This window comes from Takifugu flavidus, unplaced genomic scaffold (genome assembly GCF_003711565.1).
Source record: "Takifugu flavidus isolate HTHZ2018 unplaced genomic scaffold, ASM371156v2 ctg224, whole genome shotgun sequence".
NCBI lineage: Eukaryota > Metazoa > Chordata > Actinopteri > Tetraodontiformes > Tetraodontidae > Takifugu > Takifugu flavidus.
In genome coordinates, this window is record NW_026621892.1 from 1 (window position 1) to 20865 (window position 20865).

Consider the following 20865-nt stretch of genomic DNA (forward strand, 5'->3'; position numbering starts at 1 on the left):
AAACTGCAGACTGGAGACACTCAGGTCAGGAGGCCTCTGTTGGTCTTTTGTAAATTTCTTTACATTTTCTGCTTTTCTCTTCATTTTCAGATTTAGAAATGTGTTTTTATTTGCCCCATTTATTCCTTTTCCAGACTGTCACACTGCAGTTTATCAGAGATCAGCTGTGACTCTCTGGCCTCGGCGCTGAGGTCCAATCCCTCCCATCTGAGGGTTCTGGAGCTGAGTCAGAACCAGCTGAAGGATCCAGGAGTAAAGCTGCTCTGTGGTTTTCTCCAGGATTCTCTCTGTGAGCTGGAGACTCTCAGGTCAGTCAGAGATGATCCAGTACTTTCCCAGGTGTAACTAGTTAGACAATAAATGTTTCCATGTTTGATCTTTGTTATAAACGTAGTGTTACAGCTCTCAGAAAAAAGACCACACAGGACAGATTTGCAGTATTAAATTGGTTGTGGAAATCTGTCCCATGTGAGGATGGTCATCAATGACTAGAAAGGAAGTATCAGTTGTAGATTTGTCTTGTTTTATTTTAGGCTGGCCACAAAACCACCCAAACATTCAGACCAATCAAAAATGGTTCTTCCTGTCTTTTAAAGATCAGAAGGAAAACTAGAAACCCCAAAAAGAAAGCTGCTGCAGTGTGCCATGCCCCTTCTCTCCTGAGAAAAGCCATCCCAAAAAAGAGAAAAGCCCAAGTGTGAAGTGAGCGCCCTGTTAAACCTTGGTACCGAAAGCCTGCAGTCATTCTCATCTTAGGTGGCTTCATTCCAGCCAGAAGCCCAAACCTGCCTCCCTCTTAAAGGGGCAGCAGGTCAGTCCAACCACAGAAACCTTCATGAAGATCTGAAGCTTTCAGCATCCACAATTGTTGCACCTCACTTCCATTGGAGTCCAAATCAGAAGTCAACAAGTTGATTCTACACCGATTCTACACAATGCAACCATTTTAAAAAGGTTTCCATCCATAAGTTTTCACACATTTTTAGATAAATCTGTTTGTTCATCGCCTCCTTCTTTTGTAATGGTCATTAAAGAAAATGACCTTATTTGAGTTTTTCTTCTCACAAATATGACTTTCTATGAACGATGCAATAAATGCAGCTTGCAATCTAAGACAATATGGAAGTATGTGTATATAATAGTAGTGGAAGTAGCTCATAAAATAATACATTTGCTCTTCTCATCGAATCTCTCTATGTTATTAAAGAAAAACCTGCTCTTAGTCAACAACATCTAAGACATCAACCAAAAATCCTAATTTTATATAATCTAATATAAAACAGTAGAGAAGACTCTTTCTGCAGAGACACTGGTGGCAGGAATGCAGAAGTATCACCTGCTCAACTTGGAAGGTGGAGCAGAAACCACCAGCTGAGAAGGTCCTCAGCGAGAGGAAGTGGTGGAGAACCATGAAACTTGCTAAGCTCCACCTCAGCTCCAGAGATGGGCTGAGCTGGAGCTGTGGCACCAGGTATCGCCCAGAAGAGCCTCCAACAAACAAGCTCTTCTCTTGGGAGGAGAGGGCTTTGAATCTCAGCTCAGTGTGCTTGTCTCTAGTAGGTGGCAGCTGCACCTTTTCCTGAGGTCCTTGTTGATGCCCTGAGGGGAATTGATGCTCCTGCAATGTTTTCTGGCAGCATTGAGCTTGCAGTGGGGCAATCAAACACACTGTGGGGTGGCTCTCTTTCCTTCTCTCATCTGGAGAACAAGTGACACCAGCTGCCAATCATTGTTGGAGAAATGTGCAGTCAGGGGAACGATGCGTCCAGACTATAGCCACCCTTCCAGCATCCAGCAGTGTCTAAAACCTTTGATTTGGTTTCACCAGAGAGTGTAGGGATTGCAGGGTCGCTGCAGCATCGCCCACAAGCTATCAGGAGTGGGTCGCTTTGTCCCAACTCCTGACAAGAGTTGAGTGCTATTGAGAAATGTGGTCTCACAAACTTGGAAGGTATTTTGACCCACACACACTTTACATACGCTGGAGATCTTGTCCAACCGCCCTGAAAGAACCCAAAATAGGAACATACGGCAGATAAGCCGGTGCAGGACCAGAGGTTTGTTGCTTGTAAGCTGTGTTTTGCTCTGGTACATGTTGATTTTTATTTGTCTTCTCTCAAAATAATTGTTATTTTAGCCTAAGTCGCTGCAGGTTATCAGAGACCAGCTGTGATTCTGTGGCCTCAGCTCTGAAGTCCAACCGCTCCCATCTGAGGGTTCTGGACCTGAGCTACAACACGTTGCAGGATTCAGGAGTGAAGCGGCTCTGTTCTGGACTGGAGAGTCCAAACTGTAAACTGGAGAGGCTCAGGTCAGTCTTCATTTTTCTACCTATATACCAGCTGCTAAGATGGTGAAGTGAGGCTGTTCTCAACACTGCTGTGATGCACCACATTAAAAAATTCCTTGTAATATCGTGAATTCAGGTCTGACCCAACTAAGAACTAACGTAGGTTTAGTACTGACGCAGATAACATGCAGACCTGCACCGTATAACCTTATCCTGCATTTTTCAGATTGATTAACTGCAGTTTATCAGAGTTCAGCTGTGGCTCTCTGGCCTTGGCGCTGAGGTCCAATCCCTCCCATCTCAGAGAACTGGACCTGGGTGGGAACCAGCTGCAGGATTCAGGAGTGAAGCTGCTCTGTGGTTTTCTCCACTTTCCAAACTGCCGACTGGAAACTCTGAGGTAAACACCATTCTCAAAAATGTCCATTATTCCATCCGAGGGTCCTCACACTTTCTGAGTGTGTGTGTTGTGCCCAGTTCCTTCAGGAGGGAGGGCCACACGGGGACCACTTATTCATGATAAATTGATTTAAGGACAATGAAAAAGCCGACAGATGGTAACCAAAATTAGACAAAACTAGGTGAGGGTGCCTGGTAGACACCAGCCAACGAGGAGGGAGATGGTGAGGGAGACAGGAAGTCATCTAAGACAGGTTGTGCCTTTAAAGATGAGCCACAGGTGAGATGGATCTCCATGATGAGATGGGAGGGAAAGAGGTGGGAGAACCTGGGAAGAGTGAGGGCCAGAACAATATATATTCTCCTTTGGAACAGTGCAAACCTGAGAGGTTGGAATTGTGGTAATTACATATTACTATCATTTTTTAACCTGTAACTAAATTAAATATTTACAGATCATGCCTTTGATTAACCTTTCAGATTAATACTGGTTTCACTTATAACCTTATAAAAGTTTCCCTTCTTTATTTAGATTAAGGGACTGCAGTTTATCAGAGATCAGCTGTGGCTCTCTGGCCTCGGCACTGAGGTCCAATCCCTCCCATCTCAGAGAACTGGACCTGAGCTACAACACGTTGCAGGATTCAGGAGTGAAGCGGCTCTGTTCTGGACTGGAGAGTCCAAACTGTAAACTGGAGAGGCTCAGGTCAGTCTTCATTTTTCTACCTATATACCAGCTGCTAAGATGGTGAAGTGAGGCTGTTCTCAACACTGCTGTGATGCACCACATTAAAAAAATTCCTTGTAATATCGTGAATTCAGGTCTGACCCAACTAAGAACTAACGTAGGTTTAGTACTGACGCAGATAACATGCAGACCTGCACCGTATAACCTCATCCTGCATTTTTCAGATTAGAGTGCTGCAGTTTATCAGAGATCAGCTGTGGCTCTCTGGCCTCGGCGCTGAGGTCCAATCCCTCCCATCTCAGAGATCTGGACCTGAGTCACAACCAGCTGCAGGATTCAGGAGTGAAGCTGCTCTGTGGTTTTCTCCACTTTCCAAACTGCCGACTGGAAACTCTGAGGTAAACACCATTCTCAAAAATGTCCATTATTCCATCCGAGGGTCCTCACACTTTCTGAGTGTGTGTGTTGTGCCCAGTTCCTTCAGGAGGGAGGGCCACACGGGGACCACTTATTCATGATAAATTGATTTAAGGACAATGAAAAAGCCGACAGATGGTAACCAAAATTAGACACAACTAGGTGAGGGTGCCTGGTAGACACCAGCCAACGAGGAGGGAGATGGTGAGGGAGACAGGAAGTCATCTAAGACAGGTTGTGCCTTTAAAGATGAGCCACAGGTGAGATGGATCTCCATGATGAGATGGGAGGGAAAGAGGTGGGAGAACCTGGGAAGAGTGAGGGCCAGAACAATATATATTCTCCTCTGGAACCGTGCAAACCTGAGAGGTTGGAATTGTGGTAATTACATATTACTATCATTTTTTAACCTGTAACTAAATTAAATATTTACAGATCATGCCTTTGATTAACCTTTCAGATGAATACTGGTTTCACTTATAACCTTATAAAAGTTTCCCTTCTTTATTTAGATTAAGGAGCTGCAGGTTATCAGAGATCAGCTGTGACTCTCTGGCCTCGGCGCTGAGGTCCAATCCCTCCCATCTCAGAGAACTGGACCTGAGTGGGAACCAGCTGAAGGATTCAGGAGTGAAGCTGCTGTCTGATCTCGTAGAGAATCCACACTATGGGCTGGAGACATTGAGTCATGGCCGGTGGTAGCCAGTCACCTCCCGCTCATCTGCTGCATCACTCACTGACCACTGGTGAAGAGCATCTGTGGAAACATCTGCCGTCTACTCCCTCCATAGATGAAAAATTCAGTTTTTAAAAAGCGCTGGTGGACTTTCAGGAGATCAGTCGATGGTCGACAAAGCAGAAGCAGCTTCGCCTTGAAGTTAAATTAGTTCCTGGTATCACACAATGCATCTTTATAAAGTTCTAAATGGCTCCTCGGCCACTCTTAGAAGCATGAAAACATTCTCTTAATTGTCTCTTCAAATGTCTGTATTATACGTTACTATTTTACATCATGCCTTCAGAATCTTTAGGGTTTAGTATTTACTGTCTCTGTGACATGGAGCATTGGAATATTTCAGCTGCAGCTGTGACGGGTGCAGTTTGGACCCAAATGCAGCACTCTGGAAAGCTGGACCGTAGTAATGACTTTTATTAACACACGGGCAAACAGGAACTCAGGCAGACAAGGAAACACAGGAAATAGTCCGTTCTTCAGGCTCTGGGCCTGCACAAAGTCTATGGGTTGCAGGTTCGGGGAGTGGGACGAGCAGCAGCGAAGTCGGGGCCGGGTGGAGAAGTCTAAACCAGGTGAGCAGACAGGAACCAGAGACGCTGGTCGCTTCTTCTATGCTCAGAACAAAGTCTTACTATAGCAGATGTCTTTCAGATAATGCTGTAGCTAAGTTTAAGGAAGTGATCCCTGTGCTGATCCCAGGACCACCGTGTGTTTCCCCAGGGATCAATCATTATAATCTTAGCCCTGCTGAGGTTGACTCTATTGCTGAAGGTGCAGCAACCTCACTGAGAATCACGCTTGATTCTGTTGCCCCCCTGAAAAAGAAAATACTAAATCAGAGGAGGTGTGCCCCCTGGTATAATTCACATATCAGGACCCTCAAACAGAAAGTGCGAAGACTGGAAAGGAAGTGGCATTCTTGTAAAATAGACAGCTATCATGTAGCCTGGAAAGACTGTCTATTAGTTTACAAAAAGGCCCTTCGCAAGGCTAGAACAGCTTATTTTTCTTCTTTGATTGAGGAAAATAAGAGCAACCCCAGGTTTCTTTTCAGCACTGTGGCCAAATTAACCAAGAGTCACAGTGTTTTAGATCCACGTATCCCTTCTTCCCTTAGTGGTGAAGACTTCATGAGCTTCTTCACTGATAAAGTTCTAGCTATCAGAGAGAAAGCTAACCAGGCCATCCCAACAACTGGACCATCACCAGATGTGCTGACTGTGGGAACATACAGGGTCTCCAACGAGCCCTTAAACTCCTTCAGCCCTATATATTTTTCTGAGGCATCATCGCTAATTCAGAAATCCAAGACCACCACGTGTCTTTTAGATCCCATCCCAACACACCTGTTGAAGGATGTTTTACCATTGATAGGCAGCTCTATCCTGGACCAGATCAATGGTTCTTTAGTGTCAGGTTATGTACCCCGGTCCTACAAGGTGGCAGTGATTAAGCCGTTGCTTAAAAAACCATCACTGGATCCTGACGTATTAGCAAATTATAGGCCGATATCCAACCTTCCTTTTATCTCTAAAGTTCTTGAGAAGGTGGTGGTGACTCAGTTACTGGAGCACCTGCAGAGGAACAGCCTGTTTGAGATGTTTCAGTCAGGCTTTAGAGCTCATCACAGCACAGAAACAGCACTTCTTAAAGTCACTAATGATCTTGAGCTTCCGATCATGGACTGGTCTCTATGCTGGCTCTGCTGGATCTCAGTGCTGCTTTTGATACAGTTGATCACAGCATCCTGTTACAGAGACTGGAACATGTGATTGGGATTAAAGGGACAGCACTAGACTGGTTTAGGTCATATTTATCTGATAGATACCAGTTTGCTCATGTCCATGGTGTTCCCTCCTCATACAGTAGGGTTAGCCATGGAGTTCCTCAAGGTTCTGTACTCGGACCAATCCTCTTCACCTTGTACATGCTTCCCTTAGGGAACATTATTCGGCAGCATGGGATAAATGTTCATTGTTATGCTGATGACACTCAGCTTTATTTATCCATGAAACCCGAGGAGACAGAGAAGTTAGTGAAGCTCCATACCTGTCTGAAAGACATAAAGTCCTGGATGTCTTCAAATTTCCTCCTCCTTAACCCAGGAAAAACTGAGGTCATGGTGTTTGGTCCTGAACCTCTCAGAGATAGATTAGATCATATGATCACTCTAGATGGTATCTCATTAACATCTAGTCTCTCTGTGAGGAATCTAGGAGTGACTTTTGACCAAAATCTCTCCTTCAACTCACACATTAAATTAGTCTCTAGAAGTGCCTTTTTTTACCTGAGGAACATCACAAAGATCAGGAAGCTGCTGACCCACCATGATGCTGAAAAGTTAGTCCAGCATTTGTTACTTCCAGGCTGGATATTAGAGTTGAAACAGAGCAACCCAGCAAAACCCTGCGTGAATCAACAAAAGACACAAACACAGGTACCTTGCAAGGGAGAGCGAGCAGCAGTTCACTCTGGAACACCCTCCGTCGCTCTGCTGCTCCCCTGCAAATCTCCTTCCTTTATTCACATCAGCTCATTATCCATGTGGAATTTTCACCTTCTCCCAAGATGCTTTTAGGGTTTCAGATAACAACCTCACAGTAAATCTGGTGCTCTGGACAAGTGTACTAAATCAAGAGAGGTGAAAAACACTGTTTCTTCTCCATGCACTTAGGTGCTAAACATACAAATGCATTTAAATGATAACAATATAATAATTATTCTCTCTCTCACATACACACACATACACACACATTTGCTGTAGAAAACACTGATAATGAGCACATTTGACATTAGGCCCCTCACCTGAACATTTCAGTAGGGTTGATGTTCACCTGTTTCATGTCAGTGAAGACATCAGAGGCATGGAACCTGCATCCATCCTCACTGGCAGCCAGTGTTTGGAGTGGGATCAACTATCAAAATTCAGAACCAAAACATGTCTGTGTTTGAACCTGTAGCCTCCTTTTAGCTGAGCTGGTGGTACCGTCACTACTAACGTACCGTTACAGCTGCTACGCGGCCATTTGGGGGTTCTCAAAGTAGCTCAGAAACATGTCTTTAGCTGTCTCCCGTCTGTAATGTCCAGATGGGACAGTTAATGGATTAATGGAGAACCTTTCTGTGTTCCAGCCCAACGGTCGGAGCAGGGAGTGCATCTTCTCAGAGATAGTGCTGGAAAACAATTACACAGCTCTGCAGAATGCTAAGGTTGAAGGCTGGTACGTTGCCTTCAGTCGGAAAGGGAGGCCCATCAAAGCCTCCAGGACAAGGCAGAACCAAAGAGAGGTCCACTTCATCAAGAGGCTCCACGCAGGCCCCCCTCCCTTCCCCAACATGGACCAGAGCAAACACTTTGAGTTCATCAGCTTTTCAGCCACAAGTCGAGCAAAGCGCAACAGGAAATCAGGCACCGTTTCCTAACAGCGAGACAAAAGGAGGCAGATATATAACAGATCCAACTTTATTTTTGTATATTTTCATACAAAACTGTACATTGAAATATGGCTTTAACACAATAATTGTAATAATATTCCTGTAAAATGGTGCTGTGTAAATAAAGAAAGAATAAAGGAAAGTGACAAATTGATTTTGGAGGCTTGTTTCAGAGGTGAACAATGATGGTGAGTAAGACACAGAGAGGGATGAGTAGAGGGAAATCTCTACCCATATAAGCTGTGATCTTTTGAAGACAATTCAGATCATTTCTGTTTGCAGTATCCTGCACGGTAGGAAATCTAGAACTACTTTATAAAAACGAACACTGCTGGACATATGGTGCATGTACACTTAGATTGATCTATTTAAATGACCACGAAAAGAGAACTCTGAACATCATAGATTGGCCAGAGATGATCAACCGTCAGCCACAGAAGCAGGAGACGTCCACACATTGGGCCAGATTCACGAAACGTTCTTACGAACAAATTTGTTCTTAAGTCCCACTTACGAACATTTTTTGAAGATTGTGGCATTCACCAATTTCTTCTTATCCTGGATTTATGCGTAGGTAAGAACAAATCCTACGAACACTCAGGAGTACTCTTGCGCACATTTCAGTGCCGACATGTTGGCATGGTTGTGTTTTCTTCTCTTGTGCAGTTCAATAAAATTCAATATTACAATGATAATTCTGTCATATTTATTTATTTATTTGTTTATTTCCTATTTTTGGTGATTTACGGAGAATTTTAAAATTACGTAAATGTGCCAATGACTTAACATTAATCAACCAAATTGGAAACCATGCCAAAACTGTCTTTTTATTTGATTTTATCTTGATTTATTTTATTAGGGGATCGAGGGTATGCCCTAGCTCCCTGGTTGTTGACACCACTGACCAACCCTCAGACTCCACAGGAGTTTTATTCAATCAGATGCATGCGCGCAGTCGCTCCACCATTGAACGCACCATCGGCATGTTAAAGGGGCGCTGGATGTGTTTTGACACAGAGCCACAACCCCGTGAGGATGTGCGTCCTGACGCAATGATGGGGCCAGACTGCAGGCACGCGGTTCACGTTCGAGCGCGATTAATTGCCCGTTTGTGAATAAAATGCATTATTGTCACAATCCGAGCACAGGTTTTACACGTTTATTTTTTTTTTACATTCTTATTTTTTTACATTCTCGTTGATTTCTTTAAGCGTGTTGGCTATAGTCATCAGGGTTGAGGCAATTTTATCAAGCGTGTTAGCCATCCTTTCTTGATTGTTCAACACGGCGTCAGAAATCAGGCGTGGAGAGGCAAGCTTGGGCATTTCGCTTTGGGCATTTGGCTGCTTTTTGCTCTGTCGACACGGTCCTGCTGCAGTTCCTTTTATGGGCATTAGTGGGCGGTGACTTATGCTAATCGTATGTTAATTACACTCACCTGGCACGCGCTTTCAACTTACGAACAGATGGCATTCATCAATCTAAGAACACAGCTGCGAACAATTCTGGGGCTTACGAACGCGTTGATGAATCCGACGTAGGGTTTTCTTAAGAAACTTCTTAAACACAACTTAAGAAAGAATCTAAGAAGATTCTTAAGAACATATTGGTGAATCTGGCCCATTGTTACTAACAGTGCACAGTGACTGTGGTGGGACGTGGAGATGCTGGGAGACGTTTGGTGGAGCGTCTGGTCCAGGAGGAGGTGTTTGGAATGAACCACTGTCTGGTCCATGAGGAGGTGTTTGCAATGAACCAGGGTCTGGTCCAGGAGGAGGTGTTTGGAATGAACCAGAGTCTGGTCCAGGAGGGGGTGTGTGGAATGAACCAGGGTCTGGTCCAGGAGGAGGTGTTTGGAATGAACCAGGGTCTGGTCCAGGAGGGGGTGTGTGGAATGAACCAGGGTCTGGTCCAGGAGGAGGTGTTAATAACCTGGTTTGCAGCACGGTTGATGGACTCATCTGTTGCTCCTGCTGTTGCACACTGGCTCTGCTCTTGCTCAAGGTCATCAGCATCAATGTCGCACATGCAGCCGAAGCTGCGGGTCGTTGTTTTGAAGGCCTGAGGCGGAGCCGTCGTTAACACATGTAACTCCTCGCCGCCCTTATCATCGCGTTGGGGTTTTGGATCTACCTTCGGCCTCTGATGGTCACCTGATGCCTCAGTCACCATGAAGGCAACGGACAGCGGCTCAACAAGAGTTGACTGGACCGGTTTGGACGGCTTTGACCCAACTGGAGTGTTTTCCTCTCCGCCTGTGCTCAGTCTGGGCAGCGCCACACAGGGATCTGAATCAAGGGTGGGCCCGACACCACGTGTTGGGTTCCTAAGAACCTCAGGTTCCTCCTTATATCTGCTGTCTCCTTTAAGATCTGCATCCAACCATGCCTGCTGGGTTCCTGCGGTGGTGTGCTGCCTGTGCTCCACCATCACCGTCCTCCATCCACTGTAGGGCAGGAAGTCTGACAGACTGCTGATGTCACTGTCGATGTCGCTGATGCTTTCGCTGTCGCTGTCGCTGTCTCTCCACTCGTCAGTCTTACTACAGCAGCACCCCATCTTCTGCAGCCTGAAGCAGAAACAACAAAAAAGCCACTGCCATGACCACACACACTCAGTCAATAACAGATCCGTTCGCTGCTCCCGCCTCGTGGAGAAAGAGGAAAGTTCTGCCTCGCCCCCTCCCCAGCCCAGACTAGCACAGGTGAGGGGTCCCTGCCAGTCATCAGGGCGTGAGCAAGGCCCAGCTAGGCTACAGTTTGAGAGGGGCCGGCACATGCTACACAAGCCCCGCCCTCACCCCACTGTGACTTGCATCAAACCAGCCTAACCCTCATGTGCACGAGCCCCGCGCACGAGTCTGCACTGACACGAAGATAGGAGGATATTATCTGAGCTGTGGTCAGTGATGATAACCATGAAGGGACGATTGAACTTCAGGACTGGAACATAATTATAGGAGTGAAGTGTTATTGTGATGCCTGTAGCAGCTGCGGCAGTGGCTCCAGCCTCATCAACATCCAGGGTAGCTTGATGGACAACCTACAAGAAATACCAGACATAATCAATTGTCAGAAAGAAATCTGTGCTCATTGTTGATGCTGTTCCTGTTTTACATCTTTACCTCTGAGACTGCCAGTTGTTGCCCCCCTGCAATACCACTCAAGTCTGCTCTGTCACCAAACATGTCTACCATCCCCATTTCAGTCAACACAGTCTTCAGTGAGTATGACGCTTTGATGGAGAATTTGGGAATATAAACACTGTATTTCCTGGGGAACAGATATGGGACAGACACAACCATGAGGTGACGGACAGGAGCCAACCGCCACATCAATAACCAAGAGTTAGCCGTTGAGTCTCCCTTTTCCACACCATTTCAGCCATTTGGTAACATGAGCGGCAGAAATTGCATTCTCCAGTTTTGCCATGTCGTCCGGCAACAGCAGCAACATGGAGTGAGAGCTGTTAAATGGGAGGTGAAGGACCGATGTGTTAAACATCTGGTCACGATAGGTTTCAAATCTCTTCTCAATATTCATCATCTGAACTGGAATCTGAAAAAATTCAAAGTTTCATATTTGTAAATGAGATTCGGTTGAAGGTTTTGCCGAAGACTGTGGACTTCAAACCTTGGTCTTTTCATCCACCATGAATAAGTCCTCCTTGGTCAGATCTGGATCAAACGGAGTTTCCCATTTTCCTGTTTTACAAGTCATGGAATCACAGTTTGTGGTTGACAGTTTCAAATGAATAAGAAACACGCCTAAATCGCACCACATCCAGGTGTTTACCTTTAAAATAGATATAGCTGATTAGATACATGACTGTTGTCGGATCTAGACTTTCTACCAGTTTGTCAATCTTCCCACTGGTCTTCTCCTCCACATACTTGTTGATGGTGTTTACACTCTCGCTGCTTTTGGTGAAATCAACATTGAATCCATCTGCAAAGTAGGACTTTTTCAAGGTGTCCAGGAACTCAGGCTGTGGTTTGAAGAGGTTGTCCATAAATACAGCCGTCCCTTCACTGGTGACTTCATTCGCCTTCTTCGTCTTTTCAAAGAGGCTCTGAAAAGCCTGGTCTACATCCGTCTGGCTCAGCCATGTGCTGTTGAAAACCAAACCTCTGAAAAGCTGTCGGTGGGTTTCTCCACGTGCTCCAACCGCCAAAGCGGCCAAGGCGACAGACACACTGACTGGGGAGAAGAAGATGTTCTTGCCTTGTGAGTCAGGGTTAGCAGCTAAGCTCCTGTACAGCCTGAAGGCAAACTCTCTGTTGGCTGCAGTGACCAGTGAAAGGCTCTCAGTGCTGTTGTCAGCTGAGGTGTCCTGCTCCTTCTGGTTTTGACCAATGTCGTTCCCCACATGGCCTCTGGCCACACAGATGATTATGGACAAAATCCAGACACACCGGGCTGCGTTCATCTTAGTGAACCAAGACAGAAGCAGAAGGCAAAGAGCATCTTGGTTAGTGTTTGTTCTGCTGCTCTGCAACCACTTGTGCCTCAACACACACCAACCACAGCGGTGAGGGAACTGAGCATAACCCCCTCGTCATGACGACTGTCGTGATGCTGTGCACTCACCTTCTCTTGCTTCGCTGTTTGGCCCCCAAAGCCCCGACGGTGCAACGGCAGCCGAGGCTTTTACAAAATATCCTCCCCTACAAGGTGCTGGACTTTGCTTTTTTTGTTCTTTATCTCTGATGTGCTGCTTCTGTGTAATCATTAGTTTATTAGTGCTCCAACAGCACCTACAACTTGATGGAAGCTGGAAAAACCTTCCCAAAGGGTCTACATTTATATTCATCTTTAAATGGTGCATATTAAAGTGCTGCTATAGGTGTACATTCAAGCGTAGAAGACATGTTTCTGGACCCTGGGAGACAGAGAGTCCTCTTCCTCTGGGGGATTCTGCTGCTCCTATGTGTCCTGACTGGCCTGCATGGATCTCCTCCCCATCCTGCATTTGTGTCCAGCGTCTCCAGTCCAGTGTTTGCTGGTACCATTTACCATGAAGGTGAAGCCTGCGCTCACTCTTCAGAAGGAAGGAGACTGAGGAGGAAGGAAAGTTCCTCACAAAAGGGAAGGACAACCTGTTACGTAATCAGGGGCCTTCATCATTGCTGAGGCCGCTGCTGAACATCATTGATTGTCCAGGTAAAGCCAGGCTGCATTACACAAACGCCAGAGAGCAGCTGAACTTTGTCCTCCAAAATATATTTGCACAGCCGTTTTCCACTGTCGTGTTTGCTGCCTGAAGCTCAGAGTAGAGGTTGGATTTAACTACTTCCAAACAGTGGACTGGTCTCACTGGGACAGTCACAAACCAAGAATAAAAACCATTAATGTGTCGTCTGTCCTCATCCTTCCATCTGAGCTCCTCTACCTGCGTCGTCCGTTCACAGCTGGAATGATGATGATCGTGAGGTCCACATCTGCATCCCGACCACAGATGAGGCAGCAAACCTACAGCTTGTCAGTCTTACTCATCAATAAAACAGCTCATCACTGAACTTTAGTTTGGCTGCATTTTTATCTGTTTTGATTTTCATATATGCAGACACCAAAGCCCAGACCTCCCAGTTCTGATCCGTTTCATGTTTGTGAGGCTCCTCAAAGTCTGTTTAAAGTCATTTAAAAGTCTTTCTTTATCCAAATCATTTCTACAAGGAGTAGTTCCAATGGGAAAGAGAACGTAGACAAACACTTTGCTTTTGAAGCTTTAAATTCAAGATGCTTAATGTTTAAAATGGTAATTATTCACTCTTTTTGAATTTGATGCCTGACCCCCTTTTAAGGAAAAGAAGAAACCTGAAGGAGCTCCACAGCTGAGGGGCTCGTCTCCCTGGGACAGACAGATGTGCATTAGCATCAGCCATTTATACAGTGTATGGTGATAAGTCCAGGCCCAGGGGGGAGCCCAGGGGTCCCGGTCCAGGGGCCCAGTGTGTGAAACCTCTGGGGCTGAACGAGTCCAGCAGCCTTGCTGGCCACCATTAGACTTTAAGGACAAATCAATACAATAGGTAAATTACACACCCACAAAATAAAGTTTTCTATGTCCCTATTCAATAAAGAGACATTTCCAGTAACCCCATAATAAGAGGAAGGGCCTGATTTACTTTAGTTTTTTCATTATATAAATCATTGTGATGTTAATATATTTTCTATTATCTATCTGGATTAATGTGGATAATCCTTGAAGATATAAGTTTAATCATGGATGAATTTATATATTTTACATATGATAAGTTGCACACATCTCCAAGACAACATTCACCTTCCCATTAAAGTTTATCTTTATAACTGTGGATAAACACCTTTTTGAAAGTTCCCCATTTAACAGAAAATAATAAACCGTGTGTTAATAGAAGGTGGCAGCAGATGTAGTATTTAAAATGTTTTAAAGTTATTTAAATATACATTCAATTCAGTTTCAGGCTTGGCGGAGCTCCGATAGCCATAAAGTTTGATCTGTTTTGAGTTGCTGTTCCCAGACCTGGATGCCGAAGTGATTTTGGCATCCATCCATCCTCCACCACTTATCCGGTGTAGGGTCGCGGGGGCAGCAGCCTAAAGAGAGAGGCCCAGAGTTCCCTCTCCCCAGCTACTTCTTCCAGCTCATCCAGGGGGATCCCAGGCGTTCCCAGACCAGTCGAGAGACATAGTCACGACAACGTGTCCCAAAGGCCAGAAAGGCCCGATACGACCTCCCAGGGAATACACCGGGAATCAAACCGAAGAGTGCAACATTAAATCTCAGTGCAACATTGGTTAAATATTAAATCTCAAACGATGTACAATAGTGCAACATTAAATCTCAATGTTAGAAGTACTTAAGAAGTGAATTACATCTGGCTGGATAATTATCAGGAACACTGGCGGCCTCTGCTGACCCAGTGGAAGAGTACAAAAAGCTTACAGCACCTGGTATTCCCAGGAGGTCTCCCATCCAAGTACTAACCAGCCCGACGCTGCTTAGCTTCCGAGATCGGACGAGATCGGGCGTTCTCAGGGTGGTATGGCCGTAAGCGAGAGCAGGTGCAAGAAAATGGCCTTTTGAAGTTAATACAACTCAAACTTATTTTCTTGAAACACTTATTCTGGTGGAGGTTGTCCATTTTGCTTTGTCACAGTCCAAACCTCAATGTTGGAGCAGCCTCCAATCCATTTCCCCAAAAAAGAAAAGGCTATATAGCCTATGAGCGTCATATCATCAAATCTGCCTAGATCGGCTCTTGGATGAGAGGTGAAACGCCTTCAAAACAATCAAACCAGATTCAACTCCGTTAAATGAAATCAACTTAAAAGCAATGTGCCATGGCCGGGAATCGATCCGGGCCGGTGCGGGCCAGTTGACAATTGCTGTAACAGACAACCTGATTGAAACCTCCTGAAGACCCCAGAGGGAGAGTTCGAATCCAGCTTTGGGCATTATCAAACAGAAGATATTTGATTGAAAAACTCACCATCATAAAAATGTTTAAAGTGCATAGCAGTGTCTGTGAGGTTTATGAGTCACAAATGCTGCTCTTTTTAGGAGCACAGCCATCTATTAAACTGTAGTTTGTGTCATAGCATAGTTTTATTGACAAATTCTAAATTGCAAGTAGCAGATATGAACAGGGAAATGCTACGTTATCTGCTTATTCTGTTACAAATAATCTGATGAGATAGGTGTGGAGTTAATTCAGTTGGGGATAGACAGATGGAATATTAGTGTTGTTAGTATGATACTTGAGTTCTTTAGATATTGTTTTCAATTCAGGAATCTGCCGCCTTGAGTTGGCTTTTTTTGAAGACAGAAATGTTGACAATAGTGTGGACCAAAGTGGGAAATTCAATTTTATTTAAACACAAACACACACACACGCACGCACGGACGCACACACACACAGACACACACACACACACACTCATAAAATATTAAATCTCAAACGATGTACAACAGTGCAACAGTAAATCTCAATGTTAGAAGTACTTAAGAAGTGAATTACATCTGGCTGGATAATTATCAGGAACACTGGCGGCCTCTGCTGACCCAGTGGAAGAGTGCAAAAAGCTTACAGCACCTGGTATTCCCAGGCGGTCTCCCATCCAAGTACTAACCAGGCCCGACCCTGCTTAGCTTCCGAGATCGGACGAGATCGGGCGTTCTCAGGGTGGTATGGCCGTAAGCGAGAGCAGGTGCAAGAAAATGGCCTTTTGAAGTTAATACACTCAAACTTATTTTCTTGAAACACTTATTCTGGTGGAGGTTGTCCATTTTGCTTTGTCACAGTCCAAACCTCAATGTTGTAGCAGCCTCCAATCCATTTCCCCAAAAAAGAAAAGGCTATATAGCCTATGAGCGCCATATCATCAAATCTGCCTAGAACGGCTCTTGGATGAGAGGTGAAACGCCTTCAAAAAAATCAAACAAGATTCAACTCCGATAAATGAAATCAACTTAAAAGCAATGTGCCATGGCCGGGAGCTAAACGGCCCTAAACCGTTTCCCATTCATTTTCAATGGTAGTGCCAAACCACTACGGACGCAATATATTTCCGGCCGCTATCATCCCGTGGCGCTGTTCTGCCGTTTCTATGAAGAGCGGCTCCTCTCCGGAGGATCGGCCATTCTTGGTTCATTCTTTGGTAAACTTCGCTGAAGGTAAGTTTGGGCTTGATTTCCTACTAAATTAATGAGGAAACTTTTCGTAATTGTGCATAGGCTGTGGTCAATTCTGTCCTAAATTAGCAAGGAACGTGTTATAATTGGCCCTAAATTATAATGTACTGTATTTGTCATGCTACAATATAGTCATATTTTGTCAAGCTAGTTTTTCATAAATTAAATTACACGATAGTGATGAATGAACTTGTTCATATTTTATATTCAAGTAACCGATTTACTTGTCGTGGCACTGAAGTCTCGGTATTATTATTATTATTACTATAATTATTATTAGTAGTAATATTAGTAGTGGTAGTATTACATTTTATTACATCAAATGTGTGTTTTTGTTTCCAATGTCTTTGAGAGGGGATACTGTCCTCCTGCCCCCCCCCAACATGTTCTCTCTCACACACACACACAGACGCACACACAGACACACACACACACAACACACACACACCTACACACACACACACACACACACACCATCACTTTCCAGTCTTTTCCTCACTAGCCACACCAGGTACTGACCTTCTGAACTCCTGAATCGACACCCCAACAACCTTGATCTTACACTTTCACACCTACATGATAATTGCATGTGTGCGCACACTCACAAACACACACACACACACACACACAGAGCTTTACGCATGGTACCACACTTTATCTTTTACTGGCCTAAGATTCCTTTGATCACATTTATCAGGTGTGATGTGAAAAATGGGTGGAACTGTTTTTATCAGTGTCTAATAAAAATGAGAAAATTAATAGACATTTTTCCTTTATGTCAGCTCAACATGCAGAAGCAATTCGCCTTTTTCCCTGGGAAACTTCGGGTCGTGTTCCGCAAGGGGCCTCTTGGGTTTCTCCTCCAGGAGCCATCTGATGAAGCCAAACGGGTGAGTTCCACTCCTCAGGACAAGTCTGCGGCCATGAGGGAGGACCTCGTACGGCAGAACGCTTTGGCCGTCATCCGACAAAGAGGGGGGATCCCTCAGATAAGATGGAGGTGCTGGGAGACTATGTCCTGCAGTTTGGTAAATATAAAGGGAAGTCATTCAGATGGCTTTTGCAGAATGACGTAGGATCCACCGTGTATCTGATCAAGAACGTGCAGAGCGAGGAGGCAGCAGGTCTCTGTATGGCTGACAGCCACAGTAAGGACAGCCTCCAGTCATTTGTGAGTTATGCCCTCAGTTTCCAAGAAATCCAGGCTCTCCTCACTTATGAGGCCGGAAGAGGGGATGGAGTGACTGCCTCATCTGAAGACGACCAGCTGGTTGGATTTGGTGCCCGAGCCAAGAGCAGGTGGAAGGAGATCTGGGACAGCAGAGGTGATGGCTATGCTGATTTTGTCATAGGCAGGCGCTGCGTTCCAGGTACACGAATGTCCAGGTTGCAGCAGAACCTGCTGAAGAGGCAGCAGCCCACCACATCTTCCACACCTGCTGAGCATCCCATGAAGCCCCAGCTGAGCCCCTGGGTATGCTCATTCCTTCATGTGACAAGTTCAACTTTGGGAAAAGGTTTTTTTCTTTTCTACTAATAACCTGTAGCCGGTATTTTTGTCTTTAACACAGCCATGGAGGAGGACGTGGAGATGGAAAGGGAGATGCTGAGCATCCATAACTCTGATCTGCAAGTCCAGAGCTGTAAATACACCGTTACCACATTTATTTCATGTCAGACAAACAAAGTCCATGCCGTATCTGATTTCTATTGTTTTTCTTTTCATCTGTGTGCAGATGCTATGCCAGTAGCAGCAGCCGCCCTGCCGAGAGTGCCACCAGGAGCAAAGACAGGTTTCTGAAAAATAGGTTTCAGAGCTGGAGTTCCGTTCCTTTCCATGAAGAATTCCTCTCCAAATCTGAAACTTATCTTATTATTTTTGTGTTCTTGATGTTCCGGCCGAGTTCCTTTAATATTACTCTTCATATGTTGGTGTGATAATAACCGTCGTGAGGACTATGAATTGATCCGTGCAATGATGAACTGATATTGACTATGAGGAGGAGGGTAAGTGTTTGTTTTTGTTCTCTTTGCTGCTTCGTTGAAAAACAGTTTGGATGCACGGGGTACGAACACGCGAATGCCTGTTTGTTGACCGAGTCCCAATGCTCCTCCTGCTCGGCCTCGAGAGCGCTGATTAACATTGTCATTTCAATTGGTGTGAATGAGACCATTATATTGTTTTATTTTAATGATGTAAAATTCTAAAAAGCAGGAGGAGTAACGATAAGGCTGCTTGAATTTCTACTAATAACGGCGTCTTCACAACTCATTGAATCTGAACTGACTAAACTAATGTTGTCTTTTTAGTTCCATCTGCCACACGCTCCAAAGCCCCACCTGGAGATACCGCTGAGCTACAGGCATCACTAGTTGATGGTAAAAACATTGTAATTCTGTTCCTCCAATCAAGTGTTCTGCTAACTGCAGCTGCCTTAAATAAAGTCATTTATTTTTGAAAATGACCGTACCTGCAGCTGTTCCAGCTTCACCAGGTGTGAAGAGGAAGAGACCTGTGCCCCTCCCCCCACAGCTGGCCTTCCTGGTGACAGAGACAGAGGGTCTCACAAAGGTAGAGGAGCCCCACTCAACTTCAGGTATGTTTCCTTTTCTTTTATTTAGGGCTGATGAACAACCTGATGTCTCTGTAATGTCCAGCTGACTGTTCTTTCCATGTTGTCATCAGGTGAAGTGACTGTAATTTCTTAATAGCAAGTCTGCACTTGTTTTCAGGACCTGACTCTTGCACGGCACAGACCTCTGACGGCAGAGTGCCTCCTTTGACGGACTCTACCCAAGACCAAAAGAGTGGTATGTTAAACCATGGAAATTTCCCCCATTCCGTGGGGTGTTGAACAATAATAAAGTGTCCCGGGGTCATTCAAATTGACACGATTCTTTGTCACTGACATGGAAAAAATCTGACGTGTGAGCTCTGGAATGAAACCAAGTGTCCGAGGCGCGTGTGTGTTTCCTTGTATCGTGTGTTTATATCATGTGAGGGCGGGGGCACTGAAATTGTCTCTTCAGTAATGAGAACTTTATGTTGTTCAACTGTCTTCTTTACTTTATCCTAGTTCCCATAGCTCCTGTTCCCATGCCTGTCCCTGACCACGACATGAGCAAGTGGATCTGCTCACAACATCAAAAGCTGTGGATGAGGACGGAGCTTCAACAACTTGGGTTGTGGCCTGGGTCCCGACCAGTGCATAACCCTGGGAACGCAATTTCTCTTTGGCGTCTTCCTCCTCAGCCGGAGCTACTGGACATGGTGGCTGAGCTCCCGTCCCCCAACTTTTTTCAGCTCCATCCATTTTTCATTTGGAAGCCAGAGAGCCACATCATGGTCAGGTTGAGGAACAATGACATCCTGCCGTGCCTCCATAGCTGTCCTCGTCCTCAGGTGGTCTCTGCAGGCGTGGGCAGACCTCCAGTGATCGTCAGCGTCCGTGGCCAGTATTTGATCTTTTCCTCGCGACTCTGCTGCAAGGCCTGTCGCAGGAACTGGTCCGCTGACAACCCTCCATGGGTGGAGAAGCTGCCCGTGCGCTTTACTAACCTTTTGCCTGCATTCCTGACTTACAAGAAGGCTGCGTGCAAGTCGGTAATGGATGAACTGCGGCGTTCTGGCAAGTCACCGACCGATATGGCGAACCAGGTGAATGAGCTCATGCACCTCAAGTATGAACGAGCTCACCTGGCATATCTGCACGCTGTACAGAACGTCAGGGAGGCCGAGGCTGGGGCGTACGGACAGAGAACCATGGGCCAGTACGTGAGGATGGAAGATCGGCCACGTGCTTTCGGGCCATACGAGGACCAAGAAGGTTGGGGTGGGGTGTCTGTGTCCGGATTCTACCTGACTGACTGCCTGCTGGATGAGTTCAAGCGTCAACAGCCGTCTCTGACCAAGCTCCTCCAGGGCACGTTGGGGCAGTTTTCAGGTGGACCACACGAGGAAGATGGCGAGGAAGGTGACACTGGCATCTGGAGCCATGTCCAGTTTCGCAGTGATGAATGAGAACTGGCTCATTGTGTCCTGGGTGATGGTTCAGGCTGAGACAGAAAGGTCCCTGCATCCGATGTAGCAAGGAATGGCCCAGAGGTACAGCCACGCTGGGGTGGAAAGGCCGGCTACCACTGGATGGACAGGTGAGATCAGCCATCTTCTTTGTTTGCCGTCATTCAAACTGAAAAATGCTCTCTGCAAGTCATTGTCTTTGA

General features: G+C 45.5%; 1 protein-coding gene, 1 long non-coding RNA gene and 2 other non-coding genes across 4 annotated transcripts; 1 reads left to right on the forward strand and 3 right to left on the reverse strand.

Annotated features, from left to right (window-relative positions):
• Positions 1–11297: 11297 nt before the first annotated feature.
• LOC130519833 (alpha-1-antiproteinase-like) lies at positions 11298–12519 on the reverse strand. Its single transcript, XM_057023424.1, has 3 exons — positions 11760–12519; positions 11598–11668; positions 11298–11522 (listed from the first exon to the last, which is right to left on the reverse strand). Exons 1-3 carry the CDS (start codon positions 12391–12393, stop codon positions 11313–11315), a joined length of 915 nt encoding a protein of 304 aa, XP_056879404.1. The 5' UTR covers positions 12394–12519; the 3' UTR covers positions 11298–11312.
• A 2366-nt stretch (positions 12520–14885) lies between these two features.
• Positions 14886–15003, reverse strand: LOC130519842 (5S ribosomal RNA). The gene has a single exon (XR_008948489.1). It is a non-coding gene; the product is annotated as a 5S ribosomal RNA (ribosomal RNA).
• A 1027-nt stretch (positions 15004–16030) lies between these two features.
• Positions 16031–16149, reverse strand: LOC130519840 (5S ribosomal RNA). Its single transcript, XR_008948487.1, has one exon. It is a non-coding gene; the product is annotated as a 5S ribosomal RNA (ribosomal RNA).
• A 1223-nt stretch (positions 16150–17372) lies between these two features.
• On the forward strand, positions 17373–20569 carry LOC130519835 (uncharacterized). The gene is made up of 6 exons (XR_008948483.1): positions 17373–18115; positions 18213–18284; positions 18378–19020; positions 19119–19238; positions 19375–19452; positions 19719–20569. It is a non-coding gene; the product is annotated as an uncharacterized LOC130519835 (long non-coding RNA).
• The last annotated feature ends 296 nt before the right edge of the window (positions 20570–20865 follow it).

Excerpts from the sequence above, each read along its gene's own strand:
- LOC130519833 (XM_057023424.1), bottom strand. The coding sequence starts at position 12,393 with ATGAACGCAGCCCGGTGTGTCTGGATTTTGTCCATAATCATCTGTGTG. Across the intron at positions 11,669-11,759 it reads CAGCTATATCTATTTTAAAG|GAAAATGGGAAACTCCGTTT; the intron begins GTAAACACCTGG and ends CTTGTAAAACAG. Across the intron at positions 11,523-11,597 it reads TGGTGGATGAAAAGACCAAG|ATTCCAGTTCAGATGATGAA; the intron begins GTTTGAAGTCCA and ends GAATTTTTTCAG.